Genomic DNA, 22,385 nt, shown 5'->3' with positions numbered 1-22,385 from the left:
TATTATCAAATCTGCAGGGAAGCAAGGGGATTTGATCAAGTTCAGTGAAGATGTTTTGAAATTTGTATGTTTGTATGTGTGTTTCAGGCTCTGAGAGACTGGGTTGCAATCGAAAGCGACTCCAGCAATGTGCTGAAGAGACCAGACCTACACCGTATGATGGAGACGGCAGCTCAGAAACTGAGGCTCATGGGAGGGACTGTGGAGTTAGTGGACATTGGAGAACAAGAAGTTAGTGAGATAGTTGTCTCTCAACAAATTCAGCCCCCTTTCTGCCTTTCATAAACACTGTTCAAGATATTAAAGCTTTTTAATGAATTACTAACCTATCTGTTAGTAATTATTCTGCATGTCAAAAAAGGGTAGCTTTCATGGAGGGTGACAGTGGCAAACGAGCTGTTAAACTTCAGAAAAGGAGCAAAGCGGTCAGGACTCAATCTACCTCCTCATTACTGACTGAGACATATCTATGCTGCTTCCAAACTCAGTAAACCTAAAGGGCTCTATTTTTTTGTCAAACTAGGTGCAGTGCAAAAGCAGGTGTAAATTCTGTGTCCTGAGAGTACATAGAGGTGTGGCCAACTCTTTTGGTAATTTTGTGAACACAAACACAAGCATGGCGCAGTGTTAAAGTAGAAAGAAGGTGTGTCATTTTGTGTCACTTTAATAATGACCAATCAAATCAGCCCTTGAATGCATCAACAACCAAGATACTCACCCCAGCGTAGAGAGCCTCAAAAGTCTCAGCTGTGAGCGTCAAGGGTTTTGGGGTGTCAAGATCGGCATATCAGATGATGCACTGGAAATGTGAATAATCAATCAAAACTGTATTTGCTACTTCATCATTAATTAAATGTCAAAGTGAACAAAGAACACTCATCCACTGTACGGAAATCAGATGCTGGAACAATGTTTAGGAATAAAAAGTAAGTAAATGTGCATACACAAAGCATATGCATACAAAGCTTCTGGTGCAATTCATTTATGAACAATGCTGATGAAAAGCAATATGCTCTTAACTTCACAGATGTTGGGGTATGAATAGATTAATTGCATTGTGAGCTTTGGATATGCGGTGTGTATAATGTACTTTACAATCATTAATTAAATGACCTAAGATGCAATGAATGCATGAATTTGTTAACCTTTCATGCATGAATTGCGCTAACCAATCATGCATAAATGATGCAGTGTCACATTCTGTGATCTTGCATGACACCAAAATTGCACTACACAAGCTATCTTTACTGACACACCCCTTGTGTCATTCCACCCATCTTGGCGCAGCCGTGTTAATGTTGAGCCATGAAAATAGCAATTTGATGATAACGTGGAAAAAAGCCCCTTGCACAGTATTAAATCCGGATCCACGATGAAACAACCTTTGCACTGGTATGAAAATAGGGTCCATACTGTGTTTGACGTCAAATAGAGGTTAACATCCTCAGTTTCTCACTAATAATTAGAAGCAACATACAATTAAAAGGTTTGTTGTCTTACTGAATGGTAAAAACAAAAGTTGATGATCGTTCTACTTTCTACATTAAACTGCAGTATAGTGATATGTTTATCTAACAAAAACAGAGCTGAAACATATTACTATAGATTTGCCTTCTTGTAAGATTATCCCTCATAATATTACAAACTGTATAGCATTGGCATTCCTTTGATATTTGAGGAAAATAGCTACTTAATACTGTTCTGTACCATTTCAACCCATAAAAGCAAAGCACTTGCTGCAGGGTTGCAAAGAAGTTAAGACCTTCAAATCAAAATGATTGAGGAATTGAAAAAGTAAATTATGTGACTGTGCAGCAGCTTGTGCTAATCTTAACCCTCCTTTTCTATCTGCAGCTTCCAGACGGACAAACTTTGGCGTTGCCTAAAGTGGTGACAGCTCAGTTTGGCATTGACCCCAGCAAGCACACAGTGTGTGTCTACGGTCACGTAGATGTCCAGCCAGCGAAGCTCGAAGATGGTTGGGCAACAGATCCTTATAACCTAACTGACATCAATGGTAACAGCCTTTAAACTTTTCAGTTACAAACTCATTGTGCAAAGCCAAATGCTGTTTAAAAAAAAAAATCATTTAAAATTCTTGTGGTTTACGTGGTTCTAAAAATGCCAAATCTATTAGACGGAATTTGTGAAATTCATATAAAATTATGCACAGAACATCTGGAATATTTTCAACTGATGGAATGAATCAGCAATAAACAACATTAATTGGAAATTTGTATTCAAAATCATATACAACAGCCATGAAAGGGCTTGAGTAGAAGAAAAGGGTCAGTAAGTTAATTTTATAAGCGAATAGTTTACTTATTCATCATTTAGAAAACTTGAGTTTCCTTAATAGAGAAAGTATCTACAAATACAGTATAATTAAGTATAACTGAGTGTCTTGTCTGGGAGAGGCCAGACTAACAGTGGTTCAAAACACCCAAGATGAGAAGCAGCTCACAGGATACACCCACCTTGCCAAGATGAGGGAAATGGCGGCATTCTTCTTGAGCCAGACCTGGGAGAGGAGCTCACCAGTGAGCGTCTGGTGGCTGAGCCTTTGCCAATGCGCCCCGGCCGGACAAATAACATGAAGTGCAACCCTGTGGATTCACCACCCACAGGGAGAACCATCGGTGTGGGATACAATGCCAGCCAGGCGGCAGACCAGGCCGGGGCCAAACCTGGAACATGGAACGTCACCTTTGTAGCGGAAAGATAGGGAGCAGGTGCGGGAGGTGGAGCGGTACCAGCTAGATATAGTTGAGCTCACCTCCACACAGCACTCACTCTGGAACCAAGGTCCTAGAGGGGGGCTGGACTCTGTCCTTTTCAAGATTTGCCCAGGGTGAAAGGCGCCGGGCAGGTGTGGGAATACTCACAGGGCCCCAGCTGACCACTGCTGTGTTGGAGTTTTTCCCAGATAGTGAGATGGTCACCCTCATGGTCTGCAGGTTGCTAGGAGGAAGACTCTGACTGTTTTTTGTGTGTAAGCATCAAACGGCATCTCAGAATATCCGGCCTTCTTGGATTCGGTGGGGGGAGCCCTGTAAAGGGCGCCACCAGTGGACTCCATAGTTCTTGTGGGGGACTTCATGTGACCAACGGTGGACAAACCTGGCAGGGGGGACCTCCTTCCGGGACGTCTTCAATGCCCACTTCAGGAAAAGCTGCTAAATTCAGTATAATTTTATTTTATTTTATTTAGCCAAATCACAAGTCATCCGGAATACACCCCCGTTATCTGATTTGAATGCAACTATGACGTGAATTTCCAAAAAGTTTACAAAGTGGTTTATAAAAGACATTAAATCAAGTTTATATATAGTTTATATGGCAGAGTTGTGTTATTAGATTAGATTTGATTGGTTTTCTCTGGAATTTGTCTCGCATCAAAGTTAACACTGTCGCACACTCAACAACAACAACAACAACAACAACAACAAAAGAACTGGACATCACTCAGCTTTACATTCAGTGCTTGACCTGCACAGATTCACAGGTCTTTAAATATACCTGTTGGGTGAATTACATCATATTCTATGGAAAAAATTAGCGGAGACCTATTAAGAACTCATACTCTGATTTACCTGTGTTTTTAAAAAAAAATTAAAACACTAAGGTAAATATGAATGCTACATCTGTAACAAAAAATAAAAAGAATGATTTTTGTGTCATTGTACTTTTAGGTAACCTTTATGGAAGAGGAGCATCAGACAACAAGGCCCCAGTTTTAGCATGGATTCATGCTGTAGAGGCCTATCAAGGCCTTAATATGGTGAGAGAAAGAACACTCAAAACTGGATAAGTTTACATGCCCAGATAGATAAAATCAAATGTGCGAGGAAGTTGGAGCTGCAGAGGCACCAAACCTCAGTTTAGAATAAAGGTCAGGTGAGAGCACTAAAATATTTGAAATACAAAAAGCGGCAACGGAGAGAGACACTGGCAAAACAGATTTTAAAGAAACAAGTTGTTTTAGTTGAGTTACTCTGAGATTTCACTGCAGCAGTCCATTCCTGCCATCCTTGATGCTACTGTGTCTTGGAAGAAAATACTCTGTTGGCCTCAGAGACGCCTCAGACAGATGCTGGATGCTTTGAAGGGAAAAGAACTGTGCTGGTGTGGGTGTTGTAAAACCAGCCTCAAACAAAGCTATTGGCTCCTATTTCTAGAGTCTGCAAAAATGGATGAAAAATTGTTACAATTTCAAAATGGCTCGTTCAAATATTAAGTTGTTTTTCAGTTAATATTTTCCTCCAATAGCCTATCCTCCATCTCAACCACTTGCTGTTGCTCTTAGTTACAAATCTAATGGAGTTGTTATTACTATCCACCAGGAGCTGCCGGTGAATGTGAAGTTTGTTATTGAGGGCATGGAGGAGACAGGCTCCAACGGCCTGGATGCCATGATCCTGGCCCAGAGAGAGACTTTCTTCTCAGACGTGGATTACATCATTATCTCAGACTGTGGCTGGCTCAGCAGACGGCCTGCCCTTACCTATGGTACCAGAGGCAACTGCTACTTCTTTGCTGAGGTTGTGTATAACAATAAATGCCTAGTTTATTTTTTATTGAAACCCACACTCTGCACCTGTGTGCTCCTGTACAACTTCATGATATTCCATGGCAAAAGTTTTCTCTGATGTGTTTGCAGGTTGAAGGACCTAAACAGGACTTACATTCTGGTGTTTATGGAGGTACTTTGATTGAACCAATGACTGACCTCATTGGCATTCTTGGTGAGTCTTATTTTTCAGTGTTCATCTAAAACAGTGCTGGGCAATATGGACTAAATGTCATATCCAAAAATGCTTTGTCTGAATGGAGTCTCACTATATTATACAAAATGGGTTAAATAGTCATTTGTAAGTCAAATGTCACAAACACAAGCATTATATTTTAATTTGATAAAACAAGCAGTGTTGGAACACTTTAATAAAGACAAATAATACATAAAATAGCCATTGGTTCAAAATCATAAGTGTACATGATAGGAACTTAATATATGTATAAGGAATAGGTTGAACATGGCAATAATAGTTACACTCAATAGAAATTATATAATCTTAATCCATTTCTTTGAAGGAAAAATATTGACAGAGTCAAAACCAGGTATATTGTCCAGGCCTAATTCACATTGAATATTATTATTAAGGTGGGTGCTTGCAGACAAACCTTTTTATTCTACCTTTACTTCACCCAAAATTCTCCTGAGATACGTCTGTATATCCTAAAACCCACACAGTGATATTTGGAATTGTCAGACGCTTTAACACATATTTCTTAAAGTCATTGGTACAAGGAATAAAAGTCAATATTTGAAATAATCAGCAGAAATAATCAAATAATCAGCACATTTGTGTCAGTCTTATTAAGAAGAAAAATTCACATGGAATAAAAAAAAATTATAATTGTTTTGCCTTCTTTAATGATTTTAAATCCAAAGTAATAATGTACACACATGACATACATTTTACAAAAAAGTTTAGAAAAGACAATACTGGAATTGCCTGAAAATGTCACTACATCAGCTGTCACTCCACACAATACAGCAATCAGCGGTCTCTACAAGAAGATCAAAGTCTTCTTGTACAGTTAGGACTGGTTTGATCTGACACTTCTGCTCAATACAGACTCAGGTCGGCTGATGTTGGCTGGGAACAGGGTATGGAAGCTCCTATTGGCTCAGTGAGATGCCAATCAAACCAGCAGTGTAAAGACCAAGACGCTTTCTGACTTTACTGCTAACTATGTGGAAAACTAAGAACGCCTGCTGGTATTTTTTCAAATGATGCAACAGTGGATAATGTTTATTATGGGTGACCTCTCACATGAGTATACACATCAACTTTATGCAAATTTTCTTAAAACCCAGTTTTCTTAAAACGAAAGTTGGCCAACTGAACCTCGTGACAAAAAAAATAGATCTCTGAATATGTGAATCGATAACGGATTATTCAAGCAAAGAATGATTTAATTTGGAAAATCAATTAAAAAAAAAAATCCAGTCTGAGTAAATGTGTCATAAAACATTGTATAATAGGGCGATTTACACTCATATCCATGCCCAGGGGGGAATCAGGCTGAGTTTGCTTCCCTTGGTAAAAAAATAATTGAATGATGAACCAATCAGATGAGACGACAGTCATGCCATAGGACAGGACAATGCTTAGGGAAGCCAGAAGCCCTTTGGCATCACACCAATGACATCACAGCATGTCATCAACGTTGTTGAATAACGGAAGGTAAACATTAGCCAGTTTGTATTGATAATCCATTAATGGATGGACATGGATTAATATCAATACAAACTGGCTAATGTTTACCTTAGCAACATTAGCAAGTGCAGTTATGGAGGGCAGAGATAAGGAGTTTTTATTTTAAAAAAAAAACAGTTTTACTAGGCTACCATTAGAGCAGTTTAGAATTAATTTATTAATAACTTAGAATTACATTTGGCAGTAGGCCAACATCAGAACCACCCCTGCACACAGAAAGAAATAAGGGAAGTCAATGTGGAAAATGATGTCACAGAGTGGCTAGCTGGTAGCTCTAAACTTCAGCTCCTATTTTGCTTGTCTTGTCTTCTTTTTGAGAAGGATTTATGCTCACTTAACAATCCGTGGACCACTCCAGGTTTCACTGACTTGGCCAACCTGTCACAAGCAATTAAGAAGCACATCAAATTAAAACGTCACATGAATTGTGCCGTGAAATTAAAGCTTTTTGGATGCATCAGGATCGACGGGGCTCTGGACTTGGCAAAAATCACGAATGCAAAAAGCACAATGAAAAGGTAAAAAATAACCTCGATACTTTTGCTCACTGTTTCAGCCTTGTACTTTATGCGCCAAGAACAAGATTTCAGGGGACACAATGAGGACACTGGCAGCTCAAACAGGGGCAATTTTGTGTAGCTGGTACATGCAACATGAGACTTGCAGAGCACTTGGAGTCATCAATAGTTTTCAGCAGTATGTCAAATACCCTACAGAATGACTCCCTGCAAATGACTGTTGACAGCTCATGTTGTGCAGGACGAGACTAATAAATAAATAAACATGTCTCCTCTTTTTGCTGTTGAAGTGAATGAAACAACAGACATTTCCAGCAAGTGCCATATTTTTTTATATTAGCTCTGATATTGATGCAAAAACTGGAACAGGCTTTAGTAAAATCCCTCTTTCCAATGCACCAGTCATCAACTGCTATCCTCATAGGTTATATATCTTTTAAGCACAAGGCACAAATAACATTCAAGTACCCAAATTGTTTTTTTTAACAGTATTGATCCCTTTTACAATTTTTCCTCATGTCCATGTAAGAGGTCGGCATTACTGTGTGAAGTAGATCTAGATGTGCATGTACCAGGGGGTCTGTTGTGGGGTGAAACTTCAAAAGCTGCGCGGTACATGCCATCTAGAAAGGACGCAACATTATCAGAAATAATTATTAATGTTCATTAAACTATGGCAATTTATTTAAAATAATGGGGCACCACCCTGGTAACAGGGACCAATAACCAAACTGTAAAATCAGTCTCATGAATGTGTATTCAGCATTAAGTGAACAGTGAAGTTGTGAATCCGAGCACTGACTTGTCATCGAGCTATTATTAAAATAAATATGCACAAATAATCACAAACAAGCACTTTGTACGTTAAACAGAATTTATGAAGATCAACTAAATTAACGAATGATCAATATTCTTCAAGGATAAATTACTTAAGAACAGCAATATCAATGTGGCATCAACATTACTACCACTCTTCCAATAGTATAAATAATTATCATCAATCAACATTACTTTAAATTAATAAGTCAATCCAATCTACAGGCAAACACAAATATATACAATTAATATACAAGTATATGTGTGTGTGTGTGTGTGTGTGTGTGTGTGTGTGTGTGTGTGTGTGTGTGTGTGTGTGTGTGTGTGTGTGTGTGTGTGTGTGTGTGTGTGTCTGACAAGGCCAAGAGGGACCACGTGGGTGGACACTTCTAAAATGGAGGATGTTACCACGTGAGGAGTAACACAATGGCGTCCCTTGTAATGAAGGGGTGTGGAGCAAGGCTAAAATTGTCATTGTTAATACTTAAACTCCTTTACAACTTCTTGAATTGGGACGGTCCAAAGACAGCACTTCAGAATTTTCTGGAAGAGAACGATGGCCTCAGACTTGGAGGTGCTGACTCTCATCCCAGCTGTTTCACACAACACATGCTGAAGGCAATGGTCTGATGAAACCCCAAAAAACACATCATCTGCAAATAGCAGAGAAGCAATTCTCTGGCTCCCAAACTGAAAAAAAAACCCAGGTTTGATGACAACTCCTGGCAGAGGCCACCACCAGGAAGATGTTTGACATCATACCAAGAATTCAGGCACAACTCTCGTGCCGATTTTAGAGGGACCAAATGTCTAGTAGTAACCTGAAATTTCCACAGTTCCCCCCACAAGATTGTCTGAGCACCCCAATCATAGGCCTTCACCAAGTCCACAAAGCACATGTAGACTGAAATGGTAAACTCCCATGACCCCTCAAGTAGCCTTGCAAAGGTAAAGAGTTAATCCACTGTTTCGTGGCCACAACGGAATCCTCATTGCTCCTCCTGAATCTGAGGTCTGATGATCAGTTAAAGCCTCCTATTCAGCTCCGAGAGGCTGAGCAATGTGATACTCCAATAATTTGAGCACACCCTCTGGTCCACCTTTGTAAAAATGAGAGACACCCTGGTCTGCCAGTCCACAAGCACTTTTCCAAATCTCCATGCGACACTGAAGAGGCATGTCAGCCAAGACAGCTTAAAAATGTATAGTCTTCAGCATCTCAGGCTTAATCTCATCCACTACTGATGCTTTCCCACTGAGGAGCTTATTTAACCCTAAGAGCCTGATGGACCAAACTGCGTCCAAATTACCAACGATTCTTATTGGTTAAATAGCACGGCTTAAGTTTTCCAACAATGTCAGTGTTATGTGGTGGGTGTTTTTCCAGGACCCAAATGCAAGCTCACAGACTCGAGGTATAAGTTCCAAAGTACAGTCTTTATTGTAAAAAACAAACAAAAAACAACAAACCAAAAGGTGGCACCGATCGTGTCCACTTGCGTCCAGTCGGGAGGGCAACTCGACCGACAGCTCCAGGGGGACACGGCTGGCAGGGCAGCCGGCAGACCAGCGGAAGGGACGGCGTCAACAATCCTGACCCACAGTCAGACAAACACAAGGCTCGGCACCATATCTGAGTTTTACTTGCAGCAAGGGAAGTCCGTGCAGGGTCTTAGAGTTGTAAGCTCTTCACCTGGCATCAGCCAACTCCAACACAGACTTCCCTCTTTGCTCCTTTTATTGTACAGTTGAAACTAGAAGTTTACATATACTGTGCAAAAAGACACATAACACTTTTTTTTCTCACTGTCTGAAGTTAAATCAGACTAAACCTCTCCTGTTTCAGGGCCGTTAGGATTACCAACATTATTTAACTTTTGCTAAATGTCACAATAATGAGAAAGAGAATTTCTTAGAGAACTTTATATTACTTTCTTTGAGGTCAAAAGTTTACATACACCAAAAGTACTATGTCTTTAAACAACGTGGGCAAGCCCAGATGATGATGTCATGGCTTTTGAAGCTCCTGATAGGTTAACTGACAACATGTGAGTTAATTGAAGGCACACCTTGGGATGTATTTTAAGGCCACACCTCAAACACTCTGCTTCCTTGTTTGAAATCATGGGAAAGTCAAAAGAAATCAGCCAAGAAATCAGGGAGAGAATCGTGGAGCTCCACAAGTCTGGTTCATCCTTGGGTGCAATTTCCAGATGCTTGAAGGCCACGTTCATCTGTGCAAACAATTATACACAAGTATAAACATGGGAATGTCCAGCCATCACACCGCTCAGGAAGGAGACGGGCTCTGTGTCCCAGAGATGAACGTGTTTTGGTCCGACATGTGCAAATCAACCCCAGAACAAAAGCTAAAGACCTTGTGAAGATGATGGCTGAAGCTGGTAAGAAAGTGTCATTATCCACAGTAAAATGGGCTGAAAGGCTACTCAGCAAGAAGGAAGCCATTACTCCTAAAGAAACATAAAAAAGCCAGATTACAGTTTGCAAAAAGACACCAAGATAAAGACCTTAACTTCTGGAGACATGTCCTGTGGTCTGATGAAACTAAAGTGGAGCTGTTTGGCCATAATGACCACCGTTACATTTGGAGGAAAAAGGGGGAAGCTTGTAGACCTGAAAACACCATCCCAACTGTGAAGCATGGAGGTGGCAGCATCATGTTGTGGGGCTGTTTTGCTGCAGCAGGAACTGGAGCTCTTCATAAAATAGACGGCATCATGAAGAAAGAACATTACCTGGAAATATTAAGGCAACATCTCAGGACATCAGCCAGGAAGCTCAAACTTGGGCGCAAATGGGTCTTCCAAATGGACAATGACCCGAAGCAGACTGCCAAAATAGTTAAAAAGTGGCTTGAGGACAACAAAGTCAATGTCTTGGAGTGGCCATCACAAAGCCCTGACCTGAATCCCATCGAAAATTTGTGGGCAGATCTGAAAAGGCGTGTGCGAGCGAGGCGGCCAACAAACCTGACTCAGTTCCACCAGTTCTGTCAGGAGGAACGGGCCAGAATTCCAGCAGAGTACTGTAAGAAGCTTGTGGAAGGATACCCAGAACGTTTGACCCAAGTCATGCAGTTCAAAGGCAACGCCACTAAATACTAAGGAACTGGATGTAAACTTTTGACCTCGAAGAAAGTAATGAAAAATTCTCTAAAATATTCTCTTTCTCATTATTGTGACATTTAGCAAAAGTTAAATAATTTTGGTAATCCTAACGGCCCTGAAACAGGAGAGGTTTAGTCTGATTTAACTTCAGACAGTGAGAAAAAAAGTGTTGTGTCTTTTTGCACGGTGTATGTAAACTTCTGGTTTCAACTGTATACATGGGGTTATAAAACAGCATGTGATTACATTCCTATAGATAAGGTCACATGTTGTGTAACGTGAGTGCATAGGGGTTCAATGCTCTTTGCACCCTATATGAGTATGTTTGCTTTTAATCAATGTGTGTGCTAAACTAGATAAGCCAGTTCCTGTGTTGAAAGAGAGGAACTCGTGGTTTGTGTATGTACTAGTGACCTTTCAACTACAGTTGTCTACATAGACTAACGGAAACTTTTTTACACATAACAGTAACTTAATTTACACACTGACAATGAGTTACTATTTTTCCTAACATCAAATCATGCCTAAAGTCCCAATTGCTTCCCAACGCACTGCATACCCTAATCTTTCTCATGATACCCATTATCTCTCTGTACAACTAAGCTTAGCTAAACCAGTTTTGAAATCACAGCTGACTTCTGGCATTGTCGCTAACATAGGGCTGACATATTACATCCCGCTTCGTATGAAAAAAGAAAGAAAAAATGTATTTGCAGGCCTACCACACAGCTGAGTTTTTAGAACATATCACGTGGTGCAGTGGTTAGCACTGTCACCTCACAGCAAAAAAAAAAGGTTCCGGGTTCGAATCCGGTCCTGGGCCTTTCTGTGCGGAGTTTGCATGTTCTCCCTGTGCTTGCGTGGGTTCTCTCCGGGTTCTCCGGCTTCCTCCCATCATCCAAAAACATGCACTTCAGGTCAGGTTACCTGGCGCCGCGCTAGTGGCAGCCTGCTGCAGCATCTACCCCCTGAGAGCCCCACTGCTGTAGCGAAGAAATTTCCCCTCTGGGATTAATAAAGTGTATCAAATCAAAAAATCTAAATCAAATGAGTGTAAGTTCCTTGTTGGGCTTCTGGTCACCCAGACTCATTTATGATATTTATTTTCCGTGAGCACTAAACACTTTATTTTTTCAAATTGCTACGTCATACAGTGTCCCACACATATTGCTAGATTGTACAAAATCTCATCTACACAATTATAAAAAGATATCTCCACTGACAATATTTTCTGGCGAGGTACATGTAAAAACATATCTTTGATATAAAGACCAGTATAAAAAACTCTTAAGTTTGATCAAATTAAATGATGAAAAATGTTGATAGCTTAGACTGTTCTGAAAATCAAGATATATAATTTATGGTTAGCCAATGTAATAATTAAGTTTTAAGCTTAAAAGTGAATTTAGTGACATTTCCTTGAAAAAAAAGCCAAGGATTCATAGGGTTAACAACCCACGAGACTTCCTACCAGAGATATGAGTGAGACTGCCCTAAGTATTCAAACTCTGCGTCTTACCCCTCGGTGGTTCAGGAGTTCCTCAAAGTTCTCCTTCCACCGCCCAAATATATCCCAAGTCCGCTTTCCGTCACTGAGGCACAGGCTGGATTATCAGAACTTCCCCAAGATTAACCGCAAGTCTTTCTTTGTGGGCTTAATGTGTCATTAAACTGCAGATTTGTTATATTGACAATTTCAATTGTCTTCGTAAGTTGAAAGTGCGTTCCAGTTGTTCCTAATTAGAATAACCCTGCTGATTACCATTAAAATGACATGAGATGGCAGGGCCATGTGTGCACGGAAGTGAAGGTACTGCTGCAGGAAGTGAGCAGTAAAAGAGCTGTCATGCTTAGTAGCGTCAGTTGGCTCCTAGGCAATATTCACAAACGCTCTTAGGATCCTCTCAGAGAGCTCCTAACTTAGCCTAAAACTTCTGGCAAGGAGTTTTAGCTCAGGAGTTATTTAGGAAATTTCTCAGAGCAACTCTGAGCAAGGAAGTGCTCCTAGTGAGGAGGTTGGATATGTTTTAAAAGATGTGATTGGCTGATCAAGAAAATGCACTCTGTGAGAAAAGGCCCAGAATGGACTGTGATATCCAACTGCATCTCAATGTGAAGCTGTGAAAGTGCTGTTACTGTTTGTGAACACACTGCTGATGAAGGTTGCGACAGACTCGAGTCATCGCTGCTGCACTGTCCCAGTTTTACCATTGCCAAATATCTACATGCTCCGTTTACTTTCATTTTTGGCATTATTGCGTTATGGCATTGAGTGGGAGATATGAGCGTGTCTCTAATGAAATCAACTACAAACAACATCGGTGCACGATATAATTTGTCTGCTTTTGAAGAATATTACTCCTACCTTGTTCAACTTCTGCAATTTTCTCCTCTGCTTAAGAAAACCTTAAGCCTCTTAAAAGTCCTAGTCCCTGCCCTAACGGTTTTTCACCTTTAGAGCTCTCTTAAGGGTTAAGAAGTTTTGTGAATGACTATTATCTTTACAAGCACAAAGTCTTAGAAAAATAATTTTCTTAGAATTTCATCACTTGGAGTAACTTTTAGTCCAAGCAATCTTTGTGTATATGGCCCCTGGAAATAAATACACAGTGGGTGCGGAAAGTATTCAGACCCCTTTACATTTTTCACTCTTTGTTTCATTGCAGCCATTTACTAAAATCAAAAAAGTTCATTTTATTTCTCATTAATGTACACTCAGCACCCCATCTTGACAGAAAAAAACAGAAATGTAGAAATTTGTGCAAATTTATTAAAAAAGAAAAACTGAAATATCACATGGTCATAAGTATTCAGACCCTTTGCTCAGTATTGAGTAGAAGCACCCTTTTGAGCTCGTACAGCCATGAGTCTTCTTGGGAATGATGCCACAAGCTTTTCACACCTGGATTTGGGGATCCTCTGCCATTCTTCCTTGCAGATCCTCTCCAGTTCTGTCAGGTTGGATGGTGAACGTTGGTGGACAGCCATTTTCAGGTCTCTCCAGAGATGCTCAATTGGGTTTAGGTCAGGGCTCTGGCTGAGCCAGTCAAGAATGGTCACAGAGTTGTTCCGAAGCCACTCCTTTGTTATTTTAGCTGTGTGCTTAGGGTCATTGTCTTGTTGGAAGGTGAACCTTCGGCCCAGTCTGAGGTCCAGAGCACTCTGGAAGAGGTTTTCTTCCAGGATATCTCTGTACTTGGCTGCATTCATCTTTCCTTCAATTGCAACCGGTCGTCCTGTCCCTGCAGCTGAAAAACACCCCCATAGCATGATGCTGCCACCACCATGTTTCACTGTTGGGATTGTATTGGGCAGGTGATGAGCAGTGCCTGGTTTTCTCCACACATACCGCTTAGAATTAACGCCAACAAGTTCAATCTTGGTCTCATCAGACCAGAGAATCTTATTTCTCATAGTCTGGGAGTCCTTCATGTGTTTTTTGGTTTGATTCTCATTTGCTCTGACATGCACTGTGAGCTGTAAGGTCATATATAGACAGGTGTGTGCCTTTCCTAATCAAGTCCAATCAGTTTAATTAAACACAGCTGGACTCCAATGAAGGCGTAGAACCATCTCAAGGAGGATCAGAAGAAATGGACAGCATGTGAGTTAAATATGAGTGTCACAGCAAAGGGTCTGAATACTTATGACCACGTGATATTTCAGTTTTTCTTTTTTAATAAATTTGCACAAATTTCTACATCTGTTTTTTTCTGTCAAGATGGGGTGCTTAGTGTACATTAATGAGAAATAAAATGAACTTTTTTGATTTTAGCAAATGGCTGCAATGAAACAAAGAGTGAAAAATTTAAAGGGGTCTGAATACTTTCTGTACATGGGATGCTATTGCTGGGATATGCATGGGATGCTATTGCTCTTTCAACGGACGCTTTAGCAGGAGAATGGTGCACAACTGATGATGTAGAAAGAAAGCAACTATTCCTTGAGGCAGTGTCAGAAATTGATCATCCCTACCTTTCTATAGCAGCACCGTCATACACGCACCCAAATCCTATTCAACTGCCCCACGTCTGATCTCAGATGCGATCCGGACAACCATAAGTAAATGGCCCAAATACTGACACAGGCAGCCTCAACACTGGTTACAACCTCTGAAACACTTCAAGAAATGAATACAATCTTAATATAATAGTAAAATACACTGAAACCTGTTTTTTTCATGATCTGTTTCTTTATTGAAATGAATTGTAAATTATAAATATTCTCACTGAAAGTCAAACTAATGTTAAAGCCTTTATTTACAATCAGCAATTCATCACTGTCAAACGTGGACAGCAAGTCTGTTGTCCGGTCCTCAGTGTTAGTGTAGTGTTAAATTCAAACCATATAATTCTTTGAATAGTAATGAAAATAGCCTATTTATTGAAGAATATTATGAATATAAAAAATATCATTGTAAATAAAATATATATCAAACAACTGCAGAACTCAAACTTAGGCTATAACCATTTATTTTTTACAAACGTGTTAGCATCCTTTAGTGTGCGTAGATCTGTTATTACCCAAGAACAAAATCCGAATAAGAAATATTTTCTTTGTAAAACAAGTAAGTGTTGTTGTTTTTTCAAAACAATGGTTGCTAAACATCTCTTGGGATGCATAAGATCTTCTGGGTGGTGAAATGAAGTTACTGAGGGGTAATACCTTTCATACTACACTGAAAAAAAATGATACTTTGGACCAACTTTAAAAAAAAAAAAAAATTCTAATTCTTTACAGCTAAATTTATTACTTTTTCTCGAATTGCATTTTTTATTTGATTTAAACCTAAAATATTAATTTAATATGAATAATTTTTTTTTAATTTTACCCAAGATAAAAATTTACTTTTATACAAAGTAAAAAGATAATTTTTTATCAAGACCGTACACCATTTTTAGCTTTCTTACAACTTGATTTTTTCATTTTAGAAAATCCCAGTATTTAATATTCCATCCAAGTAAAGTTTTTTACTTTAGTATAAACTAGTTAAAATGCTGTAATTTTTCACATGCAAATTTATCAGCTTTCATCAAGTTAAATTTCTTATTCAGTACAAACTAAAATTTATAATTTTGTTACAAGCAAATTTATCAGCTTTTCTCAAGTTAAATGTCTAATTCAATAGAAACTATAAAAGTTACAATTATACCTTAATTAATACATTTTCTTTAGTCACAAGCAAAGACATCACTTAATGTAGTCCAATACAATTATATGTTTTGCTTTTTACAAATAAAATTTCACAACAAACAGTATTTTCTGTGATATGAAAGTAGAATTTTCACTTAAGATAAAACTGAAAACATTTAGCCACTGTCAATGTTTGATCTTGTTTACATAATACAAATACAGACAGGAAAATTCTCTTCAAAAGACCTTCAGGTTTATTGTGATGGCTTTTAAAAAAATGCATCACCTTTGATCAAGTACTCAAAAAAAATAGTTATAAAATAAAAAATACATAAATAAAATTTTCCATTTGAAGCCTGTAAAGCTAGCAGTATGTGTTCTACACGTTAATAATTAAAACAATTAAATAAAAATAAAGTAAATTCTGGTCTTTTTATCTGCATTAAGTTTCTGCAACAACATCCACATAAATGCTAAGATGTAACAAATGTTTATCTCTCAAACATGTAACATGCAATGTAAAAGCCACAACTGCAAAATAGTGTTTCCAAAACTGTTAAAACTTTGCAATATGGTATTTAAACCTTTTGCAACTATTCTGTTATGTTAACCACATACAGTGCATCCGGAAAGTATTCACAGCGCTTCACTTTTTACACATTTTGTTATATCACAGCCTTATTCCAAAGTGGATTCAATTCATTTTTTCCCCTCAAAATTCTACACACAATACCCCATAATGACAACGTGAAATGAATTTTTGAAATTTTTGCAAATCTATTAAAAATCAGAAACGAAAATATAACACGTACACAAGTATTCACAGCCTTTGCTCAATACTTCGTTGAAGCACCTTTGGCAGAAATTACAGCCTCAAGTCTTTTTGAGGATGATGCTATAAGCTTGGCACCTATTCTTGGGCAGTTTCTCCCATTCTTCTTTGCAGGACCTCTCAAGCTCCATCAGGTTGGATGGGGAGCGTTGGTGCACAGCCATTTTCAGATCTCTCCAGAGATGTTCAATCGGGTTCAAGTCTGGGCTCTGCCTGGGCCTCTCAAAGACATTCACAGAGTTGTCCCGAAGACACTCCTTTGTTATCTTGGCAGTGTGCTTCGGGTCGTTGTCCTGTTGGAAGATGAACCTTCGCCCCAGTCTGAGGTCCAGAGCGCTCTGGAGAAGGTTTTCATCAAGGATGTCTCTGTACATTGCTGTATTCATCTTTCCCTCCATCCTGACTAGTCTCCCAGTTCCTGCTGCTGAAAAACATCTCCACAGCATGATGCTGCCACCACCATGCTTCACTGTAGGATGGTATTGGCCAGGTGATGAGCGGTGCCTTGTTTCCTCCAAACATGACGCTTGGCATTCAGGCCAAAGAGTTCAATCTTTGTTTCATCAGACCAGAGAATTTGGTTTCTCCTGGTCTGAGAGTCCTTCAGGTGCCTTTAGTCAAACTCCAGGCGGGCTGTCATGTGCCTTTTACTGAGGAGTGGCTTCAAGGTTCTCCTCTCTTCACAGAGCAACGTTGGAGCTCTGTCAGAGTGACCATCGGGTTCTTGGTCACCTCCCTGACTAAGGCCCTTCTCCCCCTATCGCTCAGTTTGGCCGGGCGGCCGACTCTAGGAAGAGTCCTGGTGGTTCCAAACTTCTTCCATTTACGGATGATGGAGGCCACTGTGCTCATTGGGACCTTCAATGCTGCAGACATTTTTCTGTACCCTTCCCCAGATCTGTGCCTCGATACAATCCTGTCTCGGAGGTCTACAGACAATTCTTTGGACTTCATGGTTTGGTTTGTGCTCTGATATGCACTGTCAACTGTGGGACCTTATATAGACAGTGTGTGTCTTTCCAAATCATGTCCAATCAACTAAATTTACCAGGTGGACTCCAATCAAGTTGTAGAAACATCTCAAGGATGATCAGTGGAAACAGGATGCACCTGAGCTCAATTTTGAGTGTAATGGCAAAGTCTGTGAATACTTATGTACATATGATTTTTTTCATTTTTGATTTTTAATAGATTTGCAAAAATTTCAAAAAAATGTATTTCACGTTGTCATTATGGGGTATTGTGTGTAGAATTTTGAGGGAAAAAAATGAATTTAATCCCCTTTGGAATAAGGCTGTAATATAACACAATGTGGAAAAAGTGAAGCGCTGTGAATACTTTCCGGATGCACTGTAACTGTTAATATGTAAAACTGGTATGTAAATCCCTATTATGAAATATGTAATATAGCCATTAAGTGTATGAATATTATTAAAACTTGGCTGTCCTTACATAAAAGTTACGACAAGAAATGTCACATTATATTGAACCATTATAAACGTGAGATCAATGGATCAAAACAAGAACTGGAAAAATACAGTTCAATTGCTGTGGGACAATCTATGAGCAAAGGTTAGTCTTTTGTGAACAATTCAGTTCAACAAGAAATAGTACCACTACTGGTACAACTGAGCTGCAGGTCATTGTCAATTAAGCATTATTCACAGTGCTAATATAATACCTAAATATTGGTACCACAGACAGATTTCTGTTCAGAAAAAAAATCTAAACATAAGCCAATTTAGAGGTGACATCTGTTTCCATCTTTCATATACATTTAACAACTGCCTGTTCCATTAACCAGTAAGATATTTGAATCCAAGTTATAAAAACAGAACAAAGAACATGCTGTATCCAAATGTCTTTTGTGGGTTATTCTAATGTTCAGAGCTTGACACTCAGACTGTACACTCTGCGTGTCATCTTTTTGGGTTCTATCTCCATAAATATTTTCTGCAGTGCATCAAAAGTGTACTTTAGCTCACTTGGATAGCTCAAGTTTAGAGCATAGGTGAGACCAAATAACATGGCACATGCATGTGCAACCGATGGCAACTGATTAAGGACTTCCACACCTTCAATAACGATGACCCCGAACAAACAAGCTTTACCATACGACCACAATTTTTTCCTTCAGTGACATTACAAATTTAACTACCAAACAAAATTCACTTTGCACTTGTGAAATTGAGGCAACTACAGCCTTGCAGTTTGCATGAGCAAGCAATGCTAATAGCGTGCTTTAGCTAGCATTTGAATGGACATGAGCAAACCACAAAGATAGTCTGCAAAGTATTTCTCCATGCTGCCACTAACCATACATGTTAACAGAAAACACACATTTATCTTTAAAAAAAAAAAAAAAAAAAAAAAAATTCGAACTGTTACCTTTTTTTAAAGGAGTTTTTTTAGTCCTGCAGAAGGTGCTCAGCTTCCTGAAGCCTGGTAATGGCAGCCGGTAAAACTTGAGAAGGATGATTTGGTGACGTCATGTGGTCACGTGACATGAAAACCTCCAGTTTAAAGTAAAAATACCCTTTAGGTAAAAGTATTGCTGTTCATTTACTCTAGGGGGCGTATGCTTTAGTTTTAGGCAAACTGAAAAACCCTGGTGTAAACCGAAAATCACAATTTTCACTTGGACTAAGGTACAAATCCACTTTAAGTCATGACATCGACGTTTGACTTTTTTCAGTGTACCTTTGCATATATTCTAATGCAAATTAATGTGCCAAACTCCTGCAAATAAGATGAAATATAGCAGGCATTTCTGGTGTCTGGTAGCCTTTGATGCTCCAACACTTGATTGCTTTGAAATGTTTCTTTATAACAAATCAAGAATTCCTGGCTGACTTAAGTTCAAATGACATTACATTTTATTAGCACAATACCATTCAGTTGGCTAAAGATATTCCAGATCAGCCTCCCATGGGATTCTGTAATAATAATTGCCTTCAAGATCAGGAGGATGCAGTTTCATTGTCATGTGTTTAAAAGCATCTTCCCTGTCGTTGAGCAAGGTACTGATTCTCTCGAAGCTCCCACAACTGTTGTGTTCTGTTATGCATTCTAACCTTTGTAAAGTGTAAAGTGAGACCAATTAAAAAATAACACCAGGTTATTCTATTCAACCCCACAGACACATTGATCAGCCCCAGTGGAAATATCCTAATTCCTGGGATCAGAGAGGCCGTGGCTCCCCTTTCTGATGAGGAATGGAAAATGTACCAGGATATCCACTTTGACATGGACAATTACAAGGATAAGATTGGTGTCAACCAGCTCATGTACAGCAACAAGGTAGCAAGATTGTAATCTTGAAGGGGAGGGGGGTGACACAAAATATTCTAGAAACAAGTGCAAACAACAGCAGAACTTGTCATTGTATCCCTGTCCCGCAGGTGGACTTGTTGGCTCACAGGTGGCGCTACCCCACTGTCTCCATCCATGGCATTGAGGGAGCCTTCTCTGACCCTGGCACTAAAACTGTCATCCCTGCTAAGGTTACTGCTAAGTTCTCAATTAGACAGGTTCCCAACATGGACCCCGCTATGGTCAAGAAACAGGTAAAATATATAATTAGCCCTTGTGTGTGTGTTCTTTTCTATTCCAGTTACTTTTTAAACATCCCCATGCTATTATCTTGTTTTATGCTTTAGGTAGCAGACTACCTCCACTCTGTATTTGCCAAGAGGAAGAGTCCCAACAAGCTGAAAGTTACTATGGTGATTGGAGCCAAGCCTTGGCTGGCTGACACTCAGCATCCTCTCTATGAGGCTGGAAAGGCTGCTGTCAAGAGAGGTACAGGACAATCCCATCACCTCACATTAAACATATCACTCCATCAAAATTCTTTATGTTAGTCATACTGCAAAGGTTAAACAAACTGTAAGAAACTATAATTGGCACGGTCATTGGCATGGAAATGACCTAGAGAAGGATTTTCAGGTCCAAAAGAGGACAAGGTCTCATTGGGGGAAGTAAGGGAACTGCAGGTTTCTTGTTGTGGTTAGCAGAAGGTGACTATAGCTAAGGGCCTTAAAATACATAGAATAGGAGAGAACCTGCTTTATCAGAAGATATGCAAGGGGGTTGCATTGACCAGTACTTCCTGAGAAGTCAATCAAGTTCGTCGACTTCTAGCGTCAGGTACAATGGCACAGTTCGGAGGATATCAGTCATACCTGTTATAGAGGATAGTGGTGCAAGCACTGAAGATGGGATGTAAATGAAGGCCAACAGTTGGCCACCTTTTCCAGACTGTCCAGTTTGCAGCCAATGATGGAGCCGGCCTTCTTAACCAGTTTGTTAAGTCTGTTGGTGTCGCCGCCTCCAATGCTGCTCCCCCAGCAGACCCCAGCGAAGTACAAAGCACTGGCCACAACAGACTGGTAGAACATCTCCAACATCTCGCTGCACACATTGAAGGATCGAAGTTTCCTCAAGAAAAAGAGTCGATTCATCCCCTTCTTGTAGACAGCGCTGATGTTGGTCTTTTGTTGATGGAGACACCCAGGAGCTTATACTCCTCCACCATGTCCACATCCTCACCCAGAACTCTCAGCGGTTGTGGAGCAATCGTCTTCCTTCTGAATTTGACTACTATCTCTCTGGTTTTGGCCACATTCAGAAGCAGCTGATTTCTACCAGCCCACTGCACAAAGTCATCCACTACTGCCCTGTACTCCTCCTCTTGTTCATCCCTTATACACCCGACCACTGCAGAGTCATCAGAGAACTTCTGCAACAATCATACAAAATTCCATGAAATCCTGGAGGGACTGCCTAGGGCTGTGCGATATGGCCTAAAATAATATTGCTATATTGCATTTGCATTTTTATCCTCTGTAGGGGACATGAATTTGAGACTTCTAAATCCAACAATATTTATGTCATCTAATTGATTCCAACTGTACTGTCTAGAGGACATCCTTTGACGCAATAGTTGTCGAGGTTTGGCAAACAGGGCACATGGACTTTCTTTTTGAAATGGCAGTTATCGCAACTTCCAAATTTTTTTGCAACAATGGAAATGGATGAACATGATGGATGAACTTCAATTTAGTAAGATTTCAGAAGTGTACAGTAATTTTAACCCTTTTAAAATAAAACTTTTATTCAATGTTCTTTTGTAGTGGACAGCCGGACTTACTAACTGTCATTTTTGAACAATTTCCATACTTCAGGAAGCAGAGGGCTAAGTGAGGTAGAGAGGATTTTACTCAGAATTGAGGACGGAGTCATTCTTCGAGCTGTCAGGAGATGAGGTGGAGGAGGGCCAAACACAGTCGTAGAGCAAGAAGGTGAAAGTCCACAAGAGGACACATCAGTTGTAGAGGAGACTCAGCAGGGATCCGGATGTACTGAGTGGCGAAAACAAGGGTCCAATATAAAATGTTATTTTTAAAATTATGTTTTAGAGTTCAGATGTGTCTCCTTCATCTAACTCTTCTTATGTTCATTAAATGAAAAGAAATTTGAACATGCACGCAAAACGGGGGAAATCACAACCCAGTTAAATTTAACAAAATAGTATTTATTCAAACCAGCAGGGCAATTGCCCTGGAGGGATATCAACAGCAATACTACTTATTGGTACCAAAAGTTATTGATATTCTTATCGAACCTACTCTACAGAATTTGGTACAAAAAAATTAAATAAAGACATAACATA

General features: G+C 39.6%; 1 protein-coding gene across 1 annotated transcript in view; it reads left to right on the top strand.

Moving 5' to 3' along the window:
• Nucleotides 1-22,385, top strand: part of cndp1 (carnosine dipeptidase 1) — a 41,765-nt gene that overhangs the window by 15,263 nt on the left and 4,117 nt on the right. Inside the window, exons 3-10 of the mRNA XM_069717244.1 lie at nt 88-231; nt 1,855-2,017; nt 3,693-3,781; nt 4,344-4,541; nt 4,661-4,745; nt 19,851-20,011; nt 20,113-20,277; nt 20,371-20,512. Coding sequence (XP_069573345.1) covers nt 88-231; nt 1,855-2,017; nt 3,693-3,781; nt 4,344-4,541; nt 4,661-4,745; nt 19,851-20,011; nt 20,113-20,277; nt 20,371-20,512 — 1,147 coding nt within the window. The remainder of the gene's footprint in view (nt 1-87; nt 232-1,854; nt 2,018-3,692; nt 3,782-4,343; nt 4,542-4,660; nt 4,746-19,850; nt 20,012-20,112; nt 20,278-20,370; nt 20,513-22,385) is intronic.

This window comes from Brachyistius frenatus, unplaced genomic scaffold (assembly GCF_029030835.1).
Source record: "Brachyistius frenatus isolate BFR_SWC_R1_liver_20210118 unplaced genomic scaffold, ASM2903083v1 Contig_171, whole genome shotgun sequence".
Classification (NCBI taxonomy): domain Eukaryota; kingdom Metazoa; phylum Chordata; class Actinopteri; family Embiotocidae; genus Brachyistius; species Brachyistius frenatus.
This window is presented reverse-complemented; position numbering and strand designations above follow the sequence as displayed.